A 24,918-nucleotide genomic window follows, 5' to 3' on the forward strand; every position below is an offset into this window, starting at 1 on the left:
TAGTCCCTTTGACTCTGTAACCAGCTCTGCTATTCTTTAGTTCATAGCAGATGGGATGAATCATGATAAATCACAGCTACCGCTCTAACCCTGTGGCCCCTAAAATACCAGTAGGACCTGGTAAGACTGTGTCCCAAATGGCAACCTATTCCCTTTACAGTGCACTAATATTGGCCAAAAGTAGTGCACTATAAATGGAAAGTAGTGCACCATAAAGCGAATACGGTGGCATTTGGGACACAGCCTAACAGACCAGTAGGGACCAACAACTCCCAGCAGGGTGTGCCAGGCCACAGTGGTAGTCAGAGAGTGGAGAGGACTGAAGTCTGTTCCCATGTAAAGATCAAACCACTGACTCTGCAGGGGAGAGATGTTGAATATGCAGAGAGGAACTGCTGTTTGTGGTGTATTCTTTACAATTGGACCCTTCTAAAACATGCAGAGGACGAGACGAGTGAGTGTTTGTGAGTGTGTGTGAGTGTGTGTGTATGTCGAGTGGTGTTACCTCTCCTGGGAATCTCAACACAGCAGGGAGTAAATTACAATTACAGTGCTTAACCGTTTTATCGGCACTTAGAGGCCATGTATGTTATGGTACTTAAAAGACACACACATTTACACACACACACACACACACACACACAGACACACACACACACACCAATCAGTCGACTATAAAATACTCTATTGATGAATCCATCAACCTAGGGTGAAGCCACCTCTTAAAGAACATTGATTTACAGATGGTTTTCAGTGTTGTACAGTACACAGACCATTAAATATGACTCTATAAGATATGAGTGACTGATAATGGAGGGAGAGGAGGGAGGGAGGGAGGGAGGGAGGGAGGGAGGGAGGGAGGGAGGGAGGGAGGGAGGGAGGGAGGGAGGGAGAAAAAGAGCAGTGAGCAGTGGGGCAGAGAGGGAAAGAGCAAAGCAAGAGCTGGACAGAAACAGAAGGAGCGAAAGAGTGAGAGGGAAGAGAGAGCAACCAAGACAGAGACAGAGCGAGACAGAGAGAAAGTAGAGGGGCACATTGTTCCTGTGCTGTACTGGTATGTAGTGCTGGCTTGTCTCGGTGCACGTTGGCCAGTTGGCTGCTACGTCCTCTGCCTTGCTGGCTGGTAGGAGGCTGAGGTGGTCAAGGAGCTCTGGGTGGCTTCTCTTTTGGCAGAGTGGTGTGTGTGTGTGTGTGTGTGTGTGTGTGTGTGTGTGTGTGTGTGTGTGTGTGTGTGTGTCTTTGTATGTGTGTACAGTGACTCATGCCCACCTGCAGGGAGACAGAGCAGTGCCAGCCGCCAGGCCTGGAGAACATTACTCACCATCAGGACTCGTCTCTCTCACACACACACGCACGCACACACACAAAACTCCACTGCCAGTTTATCATGACCCTTTGGAAAATAAAATATACACGCATCCCATTGATTCAGGTGCAGGACAGAAATAACGCATGAAAAACGGAGTAAAATCCTCATCACCAATATGCTCCCCAACACACAACTCACAAGACATCAAATGTTTGGAACCCCACATAGACCCCTTTTTCTTCTGTGTCTGTGTTGCGTCCCTGAAGCGAGGGATGAAGTGAGGGATGAGGTGGAGAAATGGAGCGGGACAGTGTAGCGTTGGCCAGGGGGTGATACACTGAAGGGAGAACACCACAGGAAGTCGACACACAGACATTGTGCTCCACACCAGCATCTAGCCCTACCTTTCCACTGCTGTGTATGGCAATGAACGAAGATGAATAACAATCTGAAAGGCCTACAACTGAACAATGGCATTGTTCCCTCCCACTGGGAACACACTGGCTGACTCAACGTTGTTTCCACGTCATTTCAAAGAAATTGCGTTGAACCAATGTGGAATAGACGTTGAATTGACATCTGTGCCCAGTAGGATTGTTCTACATTTTGGAATTTGAAAATACTTATAGAAATAATTTAGACCTTTATCATCAGACCTGAAGTCAGTAGAATCTGAGTATTATCTAACCGGTCCGTTTTGTGGCCTGTACATTTGGCATGTCACACAAACCACAGTAGCCTTTAGTGTGACTGTGAGTGAAGAGACCAGAGTTATCTCTATCCGTCTATCCCTCCATTACCGCCATCCCTCCATCCTTAAGCCGTTAAGCAGTGCTGTAGTTAAAACTCCCTAAAACTCTGTTAAGGCAGATAACATGTGTGAGGCAGGGATAATGCTGATATAATGTCATCTCTACAAGTGACACCTAACGTTCTGTCCCGGGTGCTAACAAAACCCATCACACGGCATCAGACAGGGAGAGCTAGGCTAGGAGCTGTCTTTCTGTCAGAGTGCTTAAATCTCCTCTTAATCACACAGAGAGAGGCTCTTATTTAAAATTAAAATTAAAACATTTGAATGTAACAGCAGAGTTTAACAGAAAGAGGAGAGGGAGATGATGATGATTTGTGATTAAATGATTTCATCACTGTATCAGGGTATTAAGACAGCCATAACATAGATTACTTCTACATCCATTTTCATTCTGATTGGCAGCGATCCAGGATCCCAGAAATGGGGAAATGAGAAACATGAGGCATGCTGGCGCTGATGCTGTGACGGACGGATCAGTGGCGGTAACCACAGCTGGTGTACGCTGCTACCGCCACCTGCTGGCGATGTGGGGCACGGCTGTAGAGCCGTCTCTCCTTTGGATCTCTTCCTTTTTCCTTTCTATTTATCTCTCTCATTCTGTATTTCTAGCTCTCTCCCCCTTTTCCTCCTCTGTCTTAGCCCCTGGAGCTGTCAGAGTTACGTCGAACAGAGAGGGAGAGAGAGGTCAGAGAGAGAGAGAGAGAGGTCAGAGAGGGAGAGAGAGGTCAGAGAGAGAGAGAAGAACATATAGAGAGAGAAAGTGAGAGACAGCGAGTCGTCAGCCATTAGGTGATCATTCCTGGCCTCCCAGCCATTAGCCCTCTCTATCAGAGAGGATTGTGTTCAATCATGATGCCTCTGTTTGCCTCAATCACGACGCATCTGTTTGCCTCGATCATGACGCCTTTGTTTGTCCTGTGGGACTCCTCATCGTGGTGCTATGACCTAAATACCCTGATACCATCTTCCTCCACTGTCTGCGTCTCAGACACAGACCAGGGTCTGAAGTTCCAGCCTCAGAAAGAGCAGAGGGGAAGGAGAAAGAGTCAAGAGAAGACAACTAGAAGACAAACAACAGCGGCGAGCGAAACAAAACGGCTGCGAGTTCACTAATTAGCATTTCAAATTGGACAAACTCAAGATGACAGTGTCGTGCTTGTCAAATCAGATCATGCCCTGGCGGTGGGAGAGAAAGAGCGGAGATTAGAGAAGCGAGGGAGGGGAGGGAGGGAGGAAGATGGAGAGCGCTCAGAGCTAAATTCCTCTTGCTGCAGCTGCTTGATGACTGGGCGCCAGCGGTTTCTCTCTCTCTCTCTCTCTCTCTCCCTCTTCTCCATCTCATCTGATTACTCTGGCCCGCCCCTCCGCTCTGTGCTGTCCCCTAGTGAATGTCACTGCTGTCTAAATAAGATGTGACAATTAAAACATCATCTTATCTTCAGGCTAAGAGGAGGAGAGGAGGGTGGATAGGGTCCCTGCTTGTCTCTGGATGTAGGGCTACGACACCACAGGGGACCACATGAAAAAAATATTACAATTTACTATAGAATACTACAGAACTTACTATAGATTTCTGTAGTAAACTGTAGTATACTGTAGAGTACTATACTACACACATACTATAGAATGTTGTAATATACTGTAGTATACTGGAGAATACTATAGTAAAAACTACAGTATTATCAGCAAAAACACTCAGTAGTAAATACTACAGTAATGTCCACAAAAACATTACAGTCAGCAAAAATACACACAAAAAACACTACAGTAAATAGTAGAATATTTCATTTGCATATACCTTGCCCATTTCCCAATTTGTGCCACCCATAAGTGAGAAAGCTACATGCCAAGTATAGACCATATATTGTGTTCCCTACAGGTTATAGAAAAGAGGGTGGGTGGGTGTAAGCTCCTCGCTCCAAGGCACTCTGCAGGGAGGCAAAGAAGAAAACAGAAGAAGAGTGACAATAAAGAGGGGAAGGAGAGAAAAGAAAGAGTTGATGGAGATGACTAAGAGAGAGGAGAGAGAATAGAGGGAGATGATGGAGAGGACTAAGAGAGAGAAGAGAGAGAATAGAGGGAGATGAGATGTATCCTTAGAGTCAAGAGGGAGAAGAGGGAGAAGAGAGAGAAGGAGATGGGATGGAAAGGAGAAGTATTCTCCTGCAAGCCGCCACATGTTGGGGAATTTTTTACAGTTTCCTGTCCTGCATGCGATCAACAACCAGTTAAAAAGGACTACAGTGCAAGGGGAAAAGTACTGTATCTAAGGCCTTGGGAGCTGAGAGCTGTACCAGGGGGTAAGTTGGTAAGATATGTGGGCTGGGCTCTATACCAGCCTGCCACAGGGCACAGGGCTGGAACCAGCACCAAACAGCCCTATTTTCACTGGGAGGCAGCTCAGCCAAGAACCACAGGCCCTGCCCTGGGGAACCACACACACACACACACACTGTACTGAACATAATGCAGTAGACACAAACGTATGTTTTGGTGCATATTTATTATTTGGATCAACAGAACAGGCAATATTGTATCACTCAACGCATTGCATCGTATATATAGAACTTGACATAAAACAGATCTTGTGCAGATAGAGAGAGAGGTCAATCCAGGTCTACAGTAAATTTAGGTCAATCCAGGTCTACAGTAAATTTAGGTCAATCCAGGTCTACAGTAAATTTAGGTCAATCCAGGTCTACAGTAAATTTAGGTCAATCCAGGTCTACAGTAAATTTAGGTCAATCCAGGTCTACAGTAAATTTAGGTCAATCCAGGTCTACAGTAAATTTAGGTCGATCCAGGTCTACAGTAAATTTAGGTCGATCCAGGTCTACAGTAAATTTAGGCCGATCCAGGTCTACAGTAAATTTAGGTCAATCCAGGTCTACAGTAAATTTAGGTCAATCCAGGTCTACAGTAAATTTAGGTCAATCCAGGTCTACAGTAAATTTAGGCCGATCCAGGTCTACAGTAAATTTAGGTCAATCCAGGTCTACAGTAAATTTAGGCCAATCCAGGTCTACAGTAAATTTAGGCCAATCCAAGTCTACAGTAAATTTAGGTCAATCCAGGTCTACAGTAAATTTAGGTCAATCCAGGTCTACAGTAAATTTAGGTCGATCCAGGTCTACAGTAAATTTAGGTCAATCCAGGTCTACAGTAAATTTAGGTCAATCCAGGTCTACAGTAAATTTAGGTCAATCCAGGTCTACAGTAAATTTAGGTCAATCCAGGTCTACAGTAAATTTAGGTCAATCCAGGTCTACAGTAAATGACAGACATTGGTCCATGATAGTTCATCTCCACACAAATAACCAGTATTATGTTTGATTAGACGTCACCATCAACAGATTGTAGATATAACATACATTTTGACATTAAGCATCACACACTTGATTGTGCACAGCAACTGGCGTGGAATGATATTACTACCTGCTACTTCGACTTGTGCTTTCTTTGATACCAGTGGTTGGTGTATCATTCTACCACTCTAGGCGTCAGGGATCTCTCTCACTCTGATATATCAGGGCTTATTTCCGGTGCCCTCTTTTAATTCACTCATCATTCTCTTTTAGCAGCACTAAACTGCGTTCCATGATAAACTTGCTCCGTCATTTAAGCTCACATTAAAATGTATATAATTGTGCGAAATACAATTCTAAAATCATCTATTAAAAATAGAAATGCCATACTCAAAAAGAAGGTTTTCACATGGCACGGGTTCAAACAACACACGTGCATGTAACGATACTGAAATACATAACATCTGCCTACGTAACATGACCCTTCTAAAAGGTCTACTGAGTCAAAGTGGTTGAACATTAGTTGCTGGTCATTGCTACTCCTCTAAACCTTCTGCTGGTAATATTTTAGAGCTAACCCTTTAGCAGGGCTGCCACACCAGGGCAGACTATTGAGATCTACACCGTCTGCGTGTCAGTTCTGCGCAGGGCAGGGCGTGTTAATGGGGAGGTCGTGCACAATTTGAGCAGAGTTAGAGTGGAATAACATTGCTACTGACCCTATGGGATTTCAAACTGAGTGTGTGTGTGTGTGTGTGTGTGTGTCTGCGTATATGCATACGCAGCTTGTGTGTGCTTGTCCCAGATACCCACACCACTTTGTCTTGGTTACACGAGGACAGACCAGTCACTCTGGGTCCGGCCGTACTGTGACCAAGGAAAGAAAAGGTAATCAGAAGGTCAAAGGTTAAACTGGGGTCAAACAGGCATAAAAACAGGCCAACAATTACATTAGCAGTCGCAAACTGTTTCAACTCCTTGGCTACAACACAGTGAATGGTGCGACCGAAAACACAAAACCAAAAGAACAAATAAGCCAAGGAAATCTTGCCAACTCAGCCACACACAAAACAACGACCAAATCAAAACAGAATGTTCCTGAACTGCGACAACCGCGGAGACAAATCCAATTATTTACGTCTCATGTTGCAAATTAGTTCTAATGGACGGAGTCGTGAAAATAAATAAGCACCCGCGATGAGAAACAAAAGAAATGCAATTTCTAATTAACATGAAAGAGAAACGGAGGGCCGTGTTAGTAAACCCGTCTTTCATCCCTCTTCTCATCCCTCACTCCCCTCGTCTTAGACAACGTGTTTGTTGTGCCCAATGTCTTCTTCTTGGGGATGCCATTCTGTTTCTCATCCAAATTAAATGTCAACAGATTTAACTGGAGTTTTTTTTCTTAATTTTGTCGATGTTATTGTTCATTAGGCTCCTCCGTCTCTCCCCTCCCCTCCCTTCCCCTCTCTCCCTGCCTATCTCTCTCTCTCTCTCTCTCTCTCTCTCTCTTGTTCAAGCAGCCTTGTGGTGTCTTGGCTTTGATCACAAAGGCTGAGACAATAATTAAGTTTGTGTAATTACAGCAGGCATCTTAATGAGAGCTTTCAGGGCTGTGTGTCTGCTCTATCTCCCATCCCTGCCCAGCCATTACTACATGAACCTCCTCCTATCTCCTCTGTCTGGGTGTGTGTCGGCGCCACAATGAGCTGAAGGGGGGGGGGGGGGGGGGGGGAGAAGCTATCGCTAGGGCCACACATACACTCAGATAAGGTTTACACACACAGGCAGGCAGGCATGCACACACACATACACACACAGATACACACACAGGTACAAACGCACAGATACACACACACACAGCACTAGTGATTGGGCAGAAGAGGCACACGCAAGCTCTTACACAAAGCTGTGCCAATGAGGAGATTTAGAGGGGAAACAATAATCACCTGACCTAGCCCTGACAGGGTGAAATGATATGAGGCAGAGAGGAACACAAACTCACAGACGTAACAGAGAGATGGCCAGACAGAGAGAGAGAGATACTGAGAAAGATCTACACTGAATGAATGACCCACTCAGTTTAACACCAGATATTCTGGTGGGCAGGCAGGGTGAGTGGGATGGTATCCCTTTACAGCTCTTAACCAAAGTGATGGAGAGTAGAACATACAGATATGTGGCAAGCTACAGGGCAGAATACCCACTACACTTTACTAATACAAAACCGCCCTGATACACTAACACAGAGGAGACAGAATCGAGATGAATCTAGTATGTATCTCTATGGAATAGTCTGTGTGCTGAGGATGACATCAGTCTAGGTCAGACAGTTGGCAGGCCCTAACGTCCATCCAGCTGTTACCATTACTGTGGGAGAGGCCACATCTGCTGTGTGTGCCTGCATACATACGTACGTGTTTGGTTACGTGCGTGACGAAGTACACTGTGCTTGCCTAACTGTATAGCTTTCTTCACTGTCCCTGTCCACTTTCTGGGCTCAAATGAGTGATCCACTGCTTCGCAAACACACGTGACCGCCAACCGGACAACTTCTTAGCCAGCTGCGCCTCCGAAAAGGTTTCAATTTGATAGCGCGAGAGGAGGTTAAAGTACAATCTACCTCCGTTACACGTGTCTCACTGACCACACACTGGTTGAATTCAATTACGTTGAACCAGTGTGGAATAGACATTGAATTGATGTCTGTGACCAGTGGGGTGTATCTAACCTGTATATCTGTGAGCTCCTTCATCAGTCTAGAGGCCAGCTGGGGGAAATCGTCCTGGCAGGGGATATGTAGGTTCTAGAGAGAGACACACACACACACAATTTAAAAAATACTATGTTCTGGAGTAGCTGTTCAGCGGTTTATGACAAAGTGTTAAACATGTGAAATTGCTTGATTGGAATCATTCCTTCCTCTATTTATTCATCCATCCATTCAGTCATCCATCTATCCATTCAGTCATACATACATCCATTCAGTCATACATACATCCAATCAGTCATCGATTCAGTCATCCATCCATTCAGTCATCCATCCATTCAGTCATCCATCCATCCAGTCATCCATTTAGTCATCCTTCCATTCAGTCATCAATTTAGTCACCCATCCATTCAGTCATCCATTCAGTCATCCATCCATTCAGTCATCCATTCATTCAGTCATCCATCCATTGAGTCATCCATTCAGTCATCCATCTATTCAGTCATCCATCCATTCAGTCATCCATCCATTCAGTCATCCATTCAGTCATTCATCCATTCAGTCATCCATCCAATCAGTCAGTCATCCATTCAGTCATCCATTCAGTCATCCATTCAGTCATCCATTCAGTCATTCATCCATATGTTGTAAGGGTAGTGAGTAGTGGTTGTGTACCTCTCCCTGGTAGAGTATGCGTCCCACGGGACTGACCACACATGCAGTACCAGAGCCAAACATCTCCTTAACACGGCCCTCTTTCAGAGCACAGCGTAGGTCTGCCATGGTCAGGTACCGCTCACAAACCTTAAACTCCCCCTAGAAGAGGAGAGTCGATGAGGAGAGAGGGAGGTGGATGAGGAGAGAGGGAAGTGGAGGAGGAAAATATACCTAATGAAACTCATACAAGGGCAGGCTTCTGGAAACGCTTAGCTTCTCATCTCTGCTGAAGACTTCCTGCATGCTGCACAATAGTTCTCTCTCTCCCTATATATCTCTCTCTATATACCAGGGCTCTCCAACCCTGTTCCTGGAGAGCTAACCTCCTGTAGGTTTTCACTCCAACCCCAGTTGTAACTAACCTGATTCAGTTTATCAACCAGTGATTAAAATAAGGTGCACTAGATTAAGGTTGGAGTCAAAACCTACAGTATGGTAGCTCTCCAAGACCGGGTTTGGAGAGCCCTTCTCTCTCTCTCTCACACACACACACACACACACACACACACACACACACACACACACACACCTCAGTGTGGTATCTTTGCTGCCTGTGCTTTAGCCAAGTCCCCCAAGATTCCTTGTCATGCTATGCATGTATCTGATCTGGCAACCAGGCTACTGGTTTAATGGCCAGTGATAACCCCTGGTATAGTGCCTGTGCCCTTGTAGTAGATGGAAGCAGCCCAGCTAGTATGTCCATGCGGGTGTCAAGTCCATCTTTCCCTTAAACCCAGAGTGCCATGGAAAGTTCAACCCTCTATCTCTCTCTTGCCCCCTAGCTTGTGCCCTGTGTTGTTGTTGAACTATCTTGTGTCTTACCCTTAGAGAACACATTGTACTTGCCCCCCTCTTACCCTCTCTATTTACAGTACCAGTCAAAGGTTTGGACACACCTATCCATTCCAGGGTTTTTCTTTATTTTTACTATTTTCTACATTGTAGAATAATAGTGAATATATCAAAACTATGAAATAACACATATGGAATCATGTAGTGACCAAAAGAAGAGTTAAACAAATCAAAATATATTTTAGATCCTTCAAAGTAGCCACACTTTGCCTTGATGACAGTTTTGCACAGGCTTGGCATTCTCTCAACCAGCTTCATGCGGTAGTCATCTGGAATGCATTTCATTTAACAGGCGCATCTTGTTAAAAGTTAATTTGTGGAATTTCTTTCCTTCTTAATGCGTTTGAGCCAATCAGTTGTGTTGTGACAAGGTAGGGGTGGTATACAGAAGATAGCTCTAATTTTTTTTGCTTTGTCATTATGGGATACTGTGTGTAGATTAATGAGGGGGAAAAAACTATTTAACCCATTTTAGAATAAGGCTGTAACATAACAACACGTGGAAAAAGTCAAGGGGTCTGAATACATTCTGAATGTACTGTATATAATTCTCTCTCTCTCATACCCATTTCCTGGTGAGTTCCAGGATGCTCTGCCGCGTGATCCCAGGTAGGATTATTCCATCCAGAGGGGGCGTTGCCAGCTCCTCCTCTGAAGAGAAAAATGTTGGATGCACAAATGAATTAAACAGGTCATTTAGTGTCAATGGAATATCCGATCTGAACCCAGTTTACAGAGATAAGAGAAGAGGTGAAGAACAGCACTGGCTATGTGAGACTGCAGCTGCTGTGATATACACTCTGCCCACTAGATGTCAATGTTGTACAATCAGACACAAAGATCCGTTTCCTGTTCAGTAATATTATGTCCATATCAACCGATCCAGAGGAGGACGGTCGTGTTCCCCTGCTCAGACGTTGCTGACGCATGCCAGATCTTACAATGCCTGGATAGGAATTTTAAGTATTAGCTAACCACGTCATATGTTCTAGCAATTATGTGGCATGCAACCATTGGTTGATGCATGGAATGTCGGAGCATGGGAACGCAACCTGTATTTTCTTTGGTCTTGTCCAACTGCAATAGCCCTAGTAAAGCAAAGTTATTATCTCTAAACTCATTGGCCATGACACTGAAAGTGATCATGATTACCTCCATTCTCATTATTCCAGAAGAGGAACATGTTCATGGTTCCGACCTCTGTGATTTGATGGTCGTCTCCGTACAGCCAGAGGACCTGCTGGCACCCATAATCCGCTGCTTCATACTGGGCGTAGATAGATGCTCCGTAGTTCCTGTAAACAACTCCCAATGTTCACGTTCATTTTAATCCACAAACGAGAGTTGTCAGTTTACATTTAAATTCCATGTGTCGCAATCCGAATGATTTGACACTGTTCCGGTCGTTAGAGTAACCAAGCGTGGGCCCCTATTGTGTACTGTACATAAATGGTGTCACAATGAAATCCAAAGCTCTTTAGAGTTGAATCTGGAGTAAAGCTGTATTAGTAGTGTTGGCAGGGTGGGGATATCAGGGTCAGGACAAATTAGAAGAACACGTTGCAAAGCAAGCATTTTTACTGCATCTCAAAAGAATACTGTCATGTCTGACCTGCCTTTACTCAAAGGGTACAGTAACAAAATCCAATCCTAACTTGTGAAATGTAGGATATTGGAACATAGACTCTGTCTCCAGTCCCCCCTCTAACCCTCCCATCTTACAGTCTCCCATCCCTCCTCTAAACCCCCCATCTTACATTCTCCCATCCCTCCTCTAAACCCCCCATCTTACAGTCTCCCATCCCTCCTCTAAACCCCCCATCTTACAGTCTCCAGTCCCCCCTCTAACCCTCCCATCTTACAGTCTCCAGTCCCTCCTCTAACGCACCATATTACAGTCTCCAGTCCCTCCTCTAACCCTCCCATCTTACAGTCTCCCATCCCTCCTCTAAGGCACCATCTTACAGTCTCCAGTCCCTCCTCTAACGCACCATATTACAGTCTCCAGTCCCCCCTCTAACCCTCCCATCTTACAGTCTCCCATCCCTCCTCTAAACCCCCCATCTTACAGTCTCCAGTCCCTACTCTAACACCCTCATCTTACAGTCTCCAGTCCCCCCTCTAACCCTCCCATCTTACAGTCTCCAGTCCCTCCTCTAACGCACCATATTACAGTCTCCAGTCCCTCCTCTAACCCTCCCATCTTACAGTCTCCCATCCCTCCTCTAACGCACCATCTTACAGTCTCCAGGCACTCCTCTAACCCTCCCATCTTACAGTCTCCAGTCCCGCCTCTAACCCTCCCATCTTTCAGTCTCCAGTCCCTCCTCTAACCCTCCAATCTTACAGTCTCCAGTCCCCCGTCTAACCCTCCCATCTTACAGTCTCCCATCCCTCCTCTACCGCACCATCTTACAGTCTCCCATCCCTCCTCTAACCCTCCCATCTTTCAGTCTCCAGTCCCTCCTCTAACCCTCCCATCTTTCAGTCTCCAGTCCCTCCTCTAACCCTACCATCTTACAGTCTCCAGGCACTCCTCTAACCCTCCCATCTTACAGTCTCCAGTCCCTCCTCTAACGCACCATCTTACAGTCTCCAGTCCCTCCTCTAACCCTCCCATCTTACAGTCTCCAGTCCCTCCTCTAACGCACCATCTTACAGTCTCCAGGCCCTCCTCTAACCCTCCCATCTTACAGTCTCCAGTCCCCCCCTACCCTCCCATCTTACAGTCTCCAGTCCCTCCTCTAACCCCCCCATCTTACAGTCTCCAGTCCCTCCTCTAACCCTCCCATCTTACTGTCTCCAGTCCCTCCTCTAACCCTCCCATCTTACAGTCTCCAGTCCCTCCACTAACCCTCCCATCTTACAGTCTCCAGTCCCTCCTCTAACCCTCCCATCTTACAGTCTCCAGTCCCTCCTCTAACCCTCCCATCTTACAGTCTCCAGGCCCTCCTCTACCGCACCATCTTACAGTCTCCCATCCCTCCCATCCCTCCTCTAACCCTCCCATCTTTCAGTCTCCAGTCCCTCCTCTAACCCTCCCATCTTATCGTCTCCAGTCCCTCCTCTAACCCTCCCATCTTACAGTCTCCAGTCCCTCCTCTAACCCTCCCATCTTACAGTCTCCAGTCCCTCCTCTAACGCACCATCTTACAGTCTCCAGTCCCTCCTCTAACCCTCCCATCTTACAGTCTCCCATCCCTCCTCTAAAGCTACATATTACAGTCTCCAGTCCCTCCTCTAATCCTCCCATCTTACAGTCTCCAGTCCCTCCACTAACCCTCCCATCTTACAGTCTCCGGTCCCTCCTCTAACCCTCCCATCTTACAGTCTCCAGTCCCCCCACTAACCCTCACATCTTACAGTCTCCAGTCCCCCCACTAACCCTCACATCTTACAGTCTCCAGTCCCTCCTCTAACCCTCCCATCTTACAGTCTCCCATCCCTCCTCTAATGCTACATATTACAGTCTCCAGTCCCTCCTCTAACCCTCCCATCTTACAGTCTCCCATCCCTCCTCTAACGCACCATCTTACAGTCTCCAGGCCCTCCTCTAACCCTCCCATCTTACAGTCTCCATTCCCTCCTCTAACCCTCCCATCTTACAGTCTCCAGGCCCTCCTCTAACCCTCCCATCTTACAGTCTCCCATCCCTCCTCTAAACCCCCCATGTTACATTCTCCAGTCCCTCCTCTAACCCTCCCATCTTACAGTCTCCAGTCCCTCCTCTAACCCTCCCATCTTACAGTCTCCAGTCCCTCCTCTAACCCTCCCATCTTACAGTCTCCAGTCCCTCCTCTATCGCACCATCTTACAGTCTCCAGACCCTCCTCTAACCCTCCCATCTTACAGTCTCCAGTCCCTCCTCTAACCCTCCCATCTTACAGTCTCCAGTCCCTCCTCTAACCCTCCCATCTTACAGTCTCCCATCCCTCCTCTAAAGCTACATATTACAGTCTCCAGTCCCTCCTCTAATCCTCCCATCTTACAGTCTCCAGTCCCTCCACTAACCCTCCCATCTTACAGTCTCCAGTCCCTCCTCTAACCCTCCCATCTTACAGTCTCCAGTCCCCCCACTAACCCTCCCATCTTACAGTCTCCAGTCCCTCCTCTAACCCTCCCAACTTACAGTCTCCCATCCCTCCTCTAATGCTACATATTACAGTCTCCAGTCCCTCCTCTAACCCTCCCATCTTACAGTCTCCCATCCCTCCTCTAACGCACCATCTTACAGTCTCCAGTCCCTCCTCTAACCCTCCCATCTTACAGTCTTCAGACACTCCTCTAACCGTCCCATCTTACAGTCTCCAGTCCCTCCTCTAACACACCATCTTACAGTCTCCAGTCCCTCCTCTATCGCACCATCTTACAGTCTCCAGTCCCTCCTCTAACCCTCCCACCTTACAATCTCCAGTCCCTCCTCTAACCCTCCCATCTTACAGTCTCCAGTCCCTCCTCTAACCCTCCCATCTTACAGTCTCCAGTCCCTCCTCTAACGCACCATCTTAAAGTCTCCAGTCCCTCCTCTAACCCTCCCATCTTACAGTCTCCCATCCCTCCTCTAATGCTACATATTACGGTCTCCAGTCCCTCCTCTAACCCTCCCATCTTACAGTCTCCCATCCCTCCTCTAACGCACCATCTTACAGTCTCCAGTCCCTCCTCTAACCCTCCCACCTTACAATCTCCAGTCCCTCCTCTAACCCTCCCATCTTACAGTCTCCAGTCCCTCCTCTAACCCTCCCATCTTACCGTCTCCAGTCCCTCCTCTAACCCTCCCATCTTACAGTCTCCAGTCCCTCCTCTAACCCTCCCACCTTACAGTCTCCAGTCCCTCCTCTAACCCTCCCATCTTACAGTATCCAGTCCCTCCTCCAACCCTCCCATTTTACAGTCTCCAGTCCCTCCTCTAACCCTCCCATCTTACAGTCTCCAGTCCCTCCTCTAACCCTCCCATCTTACAGTCTCCCATCCCTCCTCTAACGCACCATCTTACAGTCTCCAGGCCCTCCTCTAACCCTCCCATCTTACAGTCTCCAGTCCCTCCACTAACCCTCCCATCTTACAGTCTCCAGTCCCTCCTCTAACCCTCCCACCTTACAATCTCCAGTCCCTCCTCTAACCCTCCCATCTTACAGTCTCCAGTCCCTCCTCTAACCCTCCCATCTTACCGTCTCCAGTCCCTCCTCTAACCCTCCCATCTTACAGTCTCCAGTCCCTCCTCTAACCCTCCCACCTTACAGTCTCCAGTCCCTCCTCTAACCCTCCCATCTTACAGTATCCAGTCCCTCCTCCAACCCTCCCATTTTACAGTCTCCAGTCCCTCCTCTAACCCTCCCATCTTACAGTCTCCAGTCCCTCCTCTAACCCTCCCATCTTACAGTCTCCAGTCCCTCCTCTAACCCTCCCATCTTACAGTCTCCCATCCCTCCTCTAACGCACCATCTTACAGTCTCCAGGCCCTCCTCTAACCCTCCCATCTTACAGTCTACAGTCGCTCCTCTTACCCTCCCATCTTCCAGTCTCCAGTCCCTCCTCTAACCCCCCCATCTTACAGTCTCCAGTCCCTCCTCTAACCCTCCCATCTTACAGTCTCCAGTCCCTCCACTAACCCTCCCATCTTATCGTCTTCAGACACTCCTCTAACCCTCCCATCTACAGTCTCCAGTCCCTCCTCTAACGCACCATCGTACAGTCTCCAGTCCCTCCTCTAACCCTCCCATCCTCCAGTCTCCAGTCCCTCCTCTAACCCTCCCACCTTACAATCTCCAGTCCCTCCTCTAACCCTCCCATCTTAGGGTCTCCAGTCCCTCCTCTAACCCTCCCATCTTACCGTCTCCAGTCCCTCCTCTAACCCTCCCATCTTACAGTCTCCAGTCCCTCCTCTAACCCTCCCACCTTACAGTCTCCAGTCCCTCCTCTAACCCTCCCATCTTACAGTATCCAGTCCCTCCTCTAACCCTCCCATTTTACAGTCTCCAGTCCCTCCTCTAACCCTCCCATCTTACAGTCTCCAGTCCCTCCTCTTACCCTCCCATCTTACAGTCTCCAGTCCCTCCTCTTACCCTCCCATCTTACAGTCTCCAGTCCCTCCTCTCCAGGCTCTGATGTATTTGGAGTCGGCCCAGAGAGAGACAGGCTTAGCTCCTGTACTGAAATAGGAACCAACAGGACTCAGGATCACATAAAGCAGAGCACGGGACGGCTTCTTCACTCCTAGAGACGGCTAGGAAGGGACACAGGCCACACACACACACACACACACACACACACACACACACACACCAATAGTTGACATACTCGAGCTATTCACAAACGAATGATTACTACTTCACCAACAAGTATAGGGGAAGGTAGCCCTGTCACAGCATACGAGAGTGAAAGAGACAGTCCCTCACAGAAGGAGACAGAGAGTGGTTGGTTGGTCATCTCCTCACCTCAGTACCCAGGAAAGTGGGTCGGATGTAGAGACTGGCAGAGTCTGACTTGGGTACCCACTCCAGATCCACCTGTACCAGCCTCCTGATACACTCTACCAACTCTGCCCTGTCAAAGGCCTGGAGGAGGGAGGGGGGAAAGGGAGAGAGGACAAATTAAAGGTTGAGCCGGGAAAGGAGAAATGGGACAAAAATATGAACAAACAGAACATTCAGTGACTGCAGCAGACACTGTAGAAAGTAATTTAGCAGGCTCTTATCCAGAGTGATTTACAGTTAGTGCATTCATCTTAAGACAGTTAAGTGAGACAACCACATACCACAGTCGTAGTAAGTTTTTCTCAATTAAAAGGTTATCTGCAAAGTCAGTACTAGCAGGATCAGGATCAGAGACAAACATGTTGATGTCCTGGGGAACATTGTTCCAGTCTTGTACTGTATATGATATGCCACACTGTAGATATGAGACACTGTATCTATACTGAACACAAACATAAACGCAACATGCAAAAATGTCAAAGATCTTACTGAGTCACAGTTCATATAAGGAAATTAGTCAATTGGTCAATTGATAAAAACTAATTGGGCCCTAATCTATGGGTTTCACATGACTGGTAATACAGATATGGATTTGTTGATCACAGATACCTTTTAAAAAAAGTAGGGGCGTGGATTAGAAAACCAGTCAGTATCTGGTGTGACCACCATTTGCCTCATGTAGCGAGACACATCTCCTTAACATAGAGTTGATCAGGCTGTTGATTGTGGCCTGTGGAATGTTGTGCCCTTCCTCTTCAATGGCTGTTTGAAGTTTCTGAATATTGGCGGAAACTGAAACACACTGTTGTACACGTCGATCCAGAGCATCCCAAACATGCTCAATGGGTGACATGTCTGGTCAGTATGCAGGCCATGTAAGAACTGGGATATTTTCAACTTCCAGGAACAGATCCTTTGCGACATGGAGCAGTGCATTATCATGTTGAAACATGAGGTGATGGCGGCAGATGAATGGCATGACAATGGGCCTCAGGATCTCGTTACGGTATCTCTATGCATTCAAATGGCCATCGATAAAATGCAATTGTGTTTGTTGTCCGTAGCTTATGTCTACCCATACCATAACCCCACCGCCACCATGGGGCACTCTGTTCACAATGTTGACGTCAGCAAACCACTCTCCCACACGACGCCATACATGTGGTCTGCGGTTGTGAGGGCGGTTGGACGTACTGCCAAATTCTCTAAAACAATGTTGGAGGCGGCTTATGGTCGAAATAAATGTACATTAAATGCTCTGGCAACAGGTCTGGTGGGCATTAGTGCAGTCAGCATGCCAATTGCACGCTCCCATAAAACTTGATACATACATTTTAGAGTGCCATTAATAGTCCCCAGCACAAGGTTCACCTTCGTAATTATCATGTTGTTTAATCAGCTTCTTGATATGCTACACCTGTCAGATGGATGGAATACCTTGGCAAGGGAGAAATGCTCACTAACATGGATGTAATTTTGATAGAAATAAGCTTTTTGTTCAGAATAAATAGAGTATTATTTTCCAGGGTGTAGGCTTGTGCTGTATAGTACCATAGCCTGTACGTGTTCTTACCGGCAGGCAGGCCCTCTCTGCAGAATTGGCCATACGGTTCATGTTGAGCATGGGTCTGAAGAGACGCACTTTGTCATCAGCATCTCGGTATGCCTTCATACCCTCAAACAACTGACCGCAGAACAGAGGAGAGGAAAGAGACAGGGGTTAAGACTGGCAGACAGGAGAGAACCATTGACCTCTAGTCATTCTCTGAACAAAGTGAATATACTAAAATGTAAATGTAAACCTAATGAATGAGGACCAGAATGGGAAATTGGCTTCCTGAACCTACAGTATGTGTGTGTGATAGTAAGTTCCAGTGCATATAGGGGAAGGTAGCCCTGTGTTGTGTTGGCCATTTATGTCCAATCCACTGTCCTTCAGCCTTCCTAGCTGTGCTCTTATTAGAGCTACAATTAAAGTATAGTGCATTCATCTTAAGCTCTCAACACAAACTCTCAGCATCTCAGCAGCACAGTCTGTTTCCTGATTGAAGACAGTGAAATTGGGGCTGTAAGATGTGACGACCATGGGGAAAGTCCTATACCTGTAGTGTAGATATACCTGTAGTGTAGATGCTGATCTGTACATTTTTACCAGTGTTGGAATTGCTCATTGGGAGGCTGGTGAGAGCCTGTTTAACCCCTCCTGTGCCAAGTAAGTTATATTAGCTATAAATGCCTGTTTAAGCCTATTCCTTTTCATTTGGGTTGTTTGCAGACTTGTTGTTTGTTTTGACAGTCGTTTCGCCAATATTTTGTAAATATTTCTGCCATCCTTCATTTTGCCTCCTGCTGCTTTGTCATATCCTTGATTGAATGAATGTTATTAGACATATTTAAAATACATATAGTTTGCCTAAGTTATTTTAGTACAAAATAAATACATAAATAACTAAACAATCCACCGACATATTTCCACTGTTGTCTTCATCACTGTCAGATGGGCAGCAAGAATGGACAGCGTGAGACACATGAACTTTCTAACAAGGTGGTGTTTCCTACCTGCACAGCGTAGTGCATGGCTGAGCAGGCCGGGTGGAGAGACAGGTTACCAAAGGGCTTGATGTGAGGTTTCTGCCAGCCTCCATTGCTTGTCCACTCTATGGTCAACATGTGGTCAGAGAACACAGTTCCAAACACCAGATTGGTCAGGTCAGGTTTGGCCTTGTGGGTCTGGGACAGCTCAATGACCAGGTCAGCCGCCTGGGGGGAATATAGAGGTCATGGTTTAGATGTAAACTCATAATACACACTGCTTTGGGTGTAATATACTGTATGTCATTGTATGTCATCGGGTGCTGTAAGTGTTGTAGGTGTCCTGGAGGACAGGTGAAGGTTGCGGGCGGTGCAGTTGCCGTACCAGGCGGTGATGCAGCCCGACAGGACGCTCTCGATTGTACATCTGTACTGTCTGTGTTGGTGGACCATTTCAGATTGTCAGTGATGTGTACGCCGAGGAACTTTTCACCTTCTCCACTGCGGCTCCGTCGATAAGAATAGGGGCGTGCTCCCTCTGCGGTCTCCTGAAGTCCACGATCAGCTCCTTCGTTTTTGTTGATGTCGAGGGAGAGGTTATTTTCCTGGCACCACTCCGGCAGCGACCTCACCTCCTCCCTGTAGGATGTCTCGTCATAATTGGCAATCAGGCCTACTACTGTCGTGTCTTCTGCAAACTTGATGATTGAGTTGGAGGCGTGTGTGGCCACGCAGTCATGGGTGAACAGGGAGAACGCATCCTTGTGAGGCCCCAGTGTTGAGGATCAGTGTAGTGGAGGTGTTGTTTCCTACCTTCACCACCTGGGGGCAGCCCATCAGGAAGTTCAGGACCCAGTTGCAAAGTTTGGGGTTGAGACCCAGGGCCCGAAGCTTAATGATGAGCTTGTAGGGTACTGTGGTGTTGAATGCTGAGCTATAATCAATGAATAGCATTCTTACATAGGTATTCCTCTTGTCCAGATGGGATAGGGCAGTGTACAGTGCAACGGCGATTGCATCATCTGTGGATCTGTTGGGGCGGTATGCAAATTTATAGTGGGTCTAGGGTGTCAGGTAAGGTGGAGGTGATATGATCCTTAACTAAGCCTCTCAAAGCACTTCATGATGACAGAACTGAGTGTTATGGGGCGATAGTCATTTAGTTCAGTTACCTTTGCTTTCTTGGGTACAGGAACAATGGTGGACATCTTGAAGCAAGTGGGGACAGCAGACTGAGATAGGGAGAGATTGAATATGTCCGTAAACACACGCATGCTCTGAGGACACGGCTAGGGATACCGTCTGGTCCGGCAGAATTGTCTTCCTCACGTCGGCCATGGAGAACGAGAGCTCACAGTCCTTGGGAGCGGGCTACGTAGGTGGCACTGTGTTGTCCTCAAAGTAGACAAGAAGGTGTTTAGCTTTCAGTTTTGCGCGAATGCTGCCATCTATCCATAGTTTTTGGTTAGGGTAGGTTTTAATAGTCACAGTGGGAACAACATCTCCTATACACTTCCTGTTGAACTCAGTCACTGTGTCTGTGTATATGTCAATGTTATTCTCAGAGGCAACCCGGAACATATCCCAGTTCACGTGATCAAAGCAATCTTGAAGCATGGATTCTGATTGGTCAGATCAGCTTTGAATAGACCTTAGCACGGGTACTTCCTGCTTGAGTTTCTGCCTTTAGGAAGAGAGGAGCAGAATGGAGTCGTGATTTGATTTGCCGAAGGGAGGGCAGGGGAGGACCTTGTAGCCAATGGTCGAGAGTTTTGTAGCGTGAGTACTACAGGCAATGTGTTGATAGAACTTTGGTGGTGTTTTCCTCAAATGTTCTTTGTTAAAATCCCCAGCTACAATAAATGTGGCCTCAGGATATGTGGTTTCCAGTTTGCCTTACATCCAATGTAGTTCCTTGAGGGCCGCCGTGGTATCGGCTTGAGGGGGAATATACACGTCTGTGACCATAACCGAAGAGAATTCTCTCAGGAGGTAATATGGTCGATATTTATTGGTGAGGTATTCCAGGTCAGGTGAACAAAAGGACTTGAGTTCCTGTACGTTATCACAATCACACCATGAGTAGTTAATCATGAAACATACACCCCCACCTTTCTTTTTCCCAGAGAGTTCTTTATTCCTGTCTGCGCAATGTACTGAGAACCCAGCTGGCTATATGGATGGGGACAGTATATCCGGAGAGAGTCAGGTCTGCCAAGTTTGTAGCGTCATACCCAAGAAGACTCAAGGCTGTAATCGCTGCCAAAAGTGCTTCAACAAAGTACTGAGTAAAGGGTCTGATTACTTACTGTATGTAAATGTGATATTTCAGTGTTGTATTTTTTTATACTTTTGCAAAAATGTCTAAAAACCTATTTTTGCTTTGTCATTATGGGGTATTGTGTGTGGATTGATGAGGGGGAAAAACAATTGAATCAATTTTAGAATAGGGCTATAAAGTAACAAAATATGGAAAAAGTCAAGGGGTCTGAATACTTTCCAAATGCACTGTATCTCATCACGCTCTTCAGAGTTCTGCAACTCTCCCGCTGGCCAGTAGAGGACACCCCAGGCTTTTAACTTCTAGGAACATGAGCTACTCAATAAACGAACACAACCACAGAGGACACCTTACACAAACGCTCTTAGGGTAGGAGTTGCCTTTACCACAGTTCTCAGATCAGATAACTCTCCCCCAATCCTAACATTAACCATAAGGGTGGGGGTAAATATCAAATTTAGTCTAGATCAGTAGCTAAAGGCAAATGCTCTGCTGTGGTTGGCTGCTCTCAGTGCCTGTCTGGATGAGGTCTGTCTCAGATCTACCCTTCCTGGGCTACATTTACACAGTCAACCCAATGCTGATCTTTTTTCTCACTAATTGGTCTTTTGACCAATCAGCTGTGAAAAAGGTATCACGTGAAAAGATCTGATGGGATTGGTCAAAAGACCAATTAGAGGAAAAAAGATCAGAATTGTCTGCACGTGTAAACACAGACCTGTAGCAGCATTGTGTAATTTCAGATTACAGAGGGGTAGTGCTGGCCAACAGTCAGAGAGAACTATCAGAATACTCTCTCTCTTTCTCACAGTCACATATCATTGACTACAGCAATGGTTACCAATGTTTCGGTCTAATATCTCCATTTACTTATCCAGCCATGAATCTGACAGATTGATATTTTAAAACTTCAAGTGTGATCAAATTTGATAAAATACAGTATAGTTTCTGATGACTATATCTTCTCATTAATTCAGAATTCACACACGTCTTTTAAGAAGTGCGTTGCATGACAAATCACTTCTGACCTGCTGTGAAGAATCTGAGATAGGCCCATTTATGCTGATAACTCTGTTAACTAATGTAATAGCACACGTGAGCATGACTTAGCTGTGTAAGGTGAATGAGTTTCAAGTAATCCATGTTCAGTGTAACATCACATGCTCCGTTGGTCAGGGATTACCAAACTATAAATCCTCCAACATCCAGCTCAGGTGGGTCACAAAACAGGAGTCAGATTCCTACTAGTGTGTACAGTAACAACACAGGGGTCTATAGCGTACACAAGCTAGGCTCAGGTACAGTACTACAGAGGTGCTCGTACAGTAGTTCAAGACTACAGACCTGATGCAATTATGAGTCTGTAGCATCTACAGTATTATGAGGCCATTTTCTCAGACATTGATTAATTAATTATAGGCTTAACCCAGCCCTGAATGTAAAGTCTTAAAATGGTCTATAGCAGTGTCCAACTCTTTTAATGGTCCTGCACAGTCAATGACAAATCTCTCTCTCTTTCTCTTTCTCGCTCTCACCCCTTTTCTCTCCAACCTTTTCTCTTCCCCTCTATTTCTCCTAATCACCAAATCACCACCTGCGCCTGCCGCCTGCCTGGCTGTCTCCTCCCTATGCAACATTAGACAGCAGAGTAAATCAGACCTAAAACAAACCACAGGTCACAGCTCACAGCCTGACTGACAGGTGGTGCTTAGGGTGATCTGGGAAAGTGGATTCTCAGCAGAGACGACACAGGACCTCCTGGATCGACCAGGGCCCTCATCCTCCTCTCTCTCTACCTCTCTGAGGGCCACAAAGGGCAACAACATTGAGTATGTGGTTAGCACAGGGGTCTGGGGAGCACAAGCCAAACGAGGGGCCCCAGAAGGGGTTAACCACCATGGATCTATAAAATGAACATCTCAGGATCTCAGGTGGATTTCTTTGACTCCATTTTGCTGAGGAGGAAGTATTGTTGTTTTTGTAGGGGTGTGTGTGTTTTTTTTGGATCTAACGGACTGAGAGGCATTAGGAGAGCCATGTGGGTGGGGGGAGGTGTCCATGCTGTTGGTGTGATCTGGACCTTTTGATTGACAACCAGGGGAGGTTTTATGAATATCAGAATCATATCCAGGAAACATCAAGATGGTGCAGCTGGGCTCCTCACTGAAGGCAAGTGATTAATCTGATTCACCACACTGAAATGGGCAGTTGGAGGGGTAGGCGTCTCCAGTTTGCCATACACTGACAAACTTCAAATGTCTTGTGATTGCAGTTTACATGCAATATAAATTACTAATGTAGCTGTATGTGCAATATCTGAACTGTTCCACATTAAAATAGCATTGCTGTACAACATGCCTTCGCACACACTTGTAGTGAATGAGGCAGCGATCACAATGTGTTACACAGAATAATGCTCGTTGCCATATACATTATACCACCGGGTGAATGATTAGAATGTTACCTTGAAGCTGTGGACACTGTCTTCCATGCCGTTTCTGCTGGATACATCATTACCGGAGCCCTGGGGGGACATTGTAAACAACTTTATATAGATGACAACTTTACATAGGTTGTAATCAACTACTTATAAGCCTAAGCTTATTAAAAAATTCACACTCGGGTAATGTATTCAGACAATGATAGAATAACAGGGTAAGTTATTTAAAAAATTATAATTGGTAACAGCATGGGATGGGGAGCAGGGAGAGATGGGGTTGTCGGAAAGAACAGTGAGGTTTTCTGACGTAAATTGAATGAGGATAGGACTAGGTATTGTCTGTGAGGGCCTGTGTGAGGGTTGAATTCCCTGCTCTGCTCAGCACAGGAGATCATTTTACCTGCAGAAAGACGATAGTCTGTCGCCAGGTGAACTGAAGGCTTACATTTACATTAGGCTACCATTACTCCACAAGCAAAGGGATAATCATAAAATAATAACAGGTATAATAATAATAATTGTGGTTGATTTCTATTCTATAATGTAAGCTATTTTAACATGTGATCATGCAGTAAATACTGTGAAAAAACGTCACTGATTACCCCTCATAGTTATTATGAGCCATTGGTAGGCAGCCTATAAAAACAGGCTACTACTGTAGGCTACTGTAATAGACAGGCTGGTTATAAGAGCAACAGACGAATAACAGAACATTCCGTCGGCGTGATGCAGTTATATAAAATGTGTCGTCACATGCTACAGCTGCCATCTCAAAACACATAGGGCAAAGCAATATAGATATGTTAAATCGTTTTTTAAATCGGTATATCAACAACAACAAAAACAGCGCAGTTGAAACAAGTGTATTGAATTGCAATCATATCTTTGTCGGTCGTACGCGGTTTAGTGTTTACTGAACGTGACCTGCGTCAAGAATTCTTATCCCGTCATTTTCAGAAATAGGCAACGATAACGTATAGGTTAGCAGTGGCGAGGTCATCCAGCATGGCCGTTTTTCGGTTACTGGGAAGAGGACGTTTACCTTGAGAGATGGAGCGTTCGCTGCTGATGGGGGGACGGCTGTAGAACTCGCCATGATGAATCATACACAACCGAAGACGCGCGCGCTCTCTCTGTCACCAACACACTCTCCTAAACCGCTTACAGATTAAACATTTGTTCGCTGTCAAGCCCATTGTATAATGTTAGATCTAGGTGCCTGGGCCAACCACAACATTGGTTTTCGTTGAAAATGTGTAATGTTTGATTTGGTTTATAACATTTTGTGGGACAAATGTTATTGTGGACAGGCGGTCATGCATAAACCCTCACACACATGGGACAGTCACATTATAAAGCTTAACCAGACGGCTTTCTCAAGCAGGGTTGTCATAGGTTTTCCATAAGGTTATCTATAGAAGCTCATGTGGATATAGGCATATGTCCTTTTTTTTTGTAGCTTACTTCCAACTGGTCTCCCAT

The 24,918-nt window shown here is 46.1% G+C and overlaps 1 protein-coding gene across 1 annotated transcript; it reads right to left on the minus strand.

Annotated features, from left to right (window-relative positions):
* Positions 1 to 4,607: 4,607 nt before the first annotated feature.
* LOC109864297 (branched chain amino-acid transaminase 1, cytosolic) lies at positions 4,608 to 24,663 on the minus strand. Its single transcript, XM_020452002.2, has 11 exons — positions 24,479 to 24,663; positions 23,461 to 23,520; positions 18,743 to 18,943; positions 17,757 to 17,867; positions 16,145 to 16,264; positions 15,773 to 15,933; positions 10,860 to 11,002; positions 10,273 to 10,358; positions 8,814 to 8,954; positions 8,160 to 8,234; positions 4,608 to 6,295 (listed from the first exon to the last, which is right to left on the minus strand). The coding sequence occupies exons 1-11, from the start codon at positions 24,530 to 24,532 to the stop codon at positions 6,257 to 6,259; spliced, it is 1,191 nt and encodes a 396-aa protein (XP_020307591.1). The 5' UTR covers positions 24,533 to 24,663; the 3' UTR covers positions 4,608 to 6,256.
* Positions 24,664 to 24,918: the final 255 nt, after the last annotated feature.

This window comes from Oncorhynchus kisutch, linkage group LG19, assembly GCF_002021735.2.
Source record: "Oncorhynchus kisutch isolate 150728-3 linkage group LG19, Okis_V2, whole genome shotgun sequence".
Lineage (NCBI taxonomy): Eukaryota > Metazoa > Chordata > Actinopteri > Salmoniformes > Salmonidae > Oncorhynchus > Oncorhynchus kisutch.

Coding starts and splice junctions, on each gene's coding strand:
- LOC109864297 (XM_020452002.2), bottom strand. CDS start 24,532: ATGGCGAGTTCTACAGCCGTCCCCCCATCAGCAGCGAACGCTCCATCT. Junction 18,944..23,460: donor ACAGTGTCCACAGCTTCAAG/GTAACATTCTAA, acceptor TATTCCCCCCAG/GCGGCTGACCTGGTCATTGA. Junction 15,934..16,144: donor CCACTTTCCTGGGTACTGAG/GTGAGGAGATGA, acceptor GTCCCTTCCTAG/CCGTCTCTAGGAGTGAAGAA.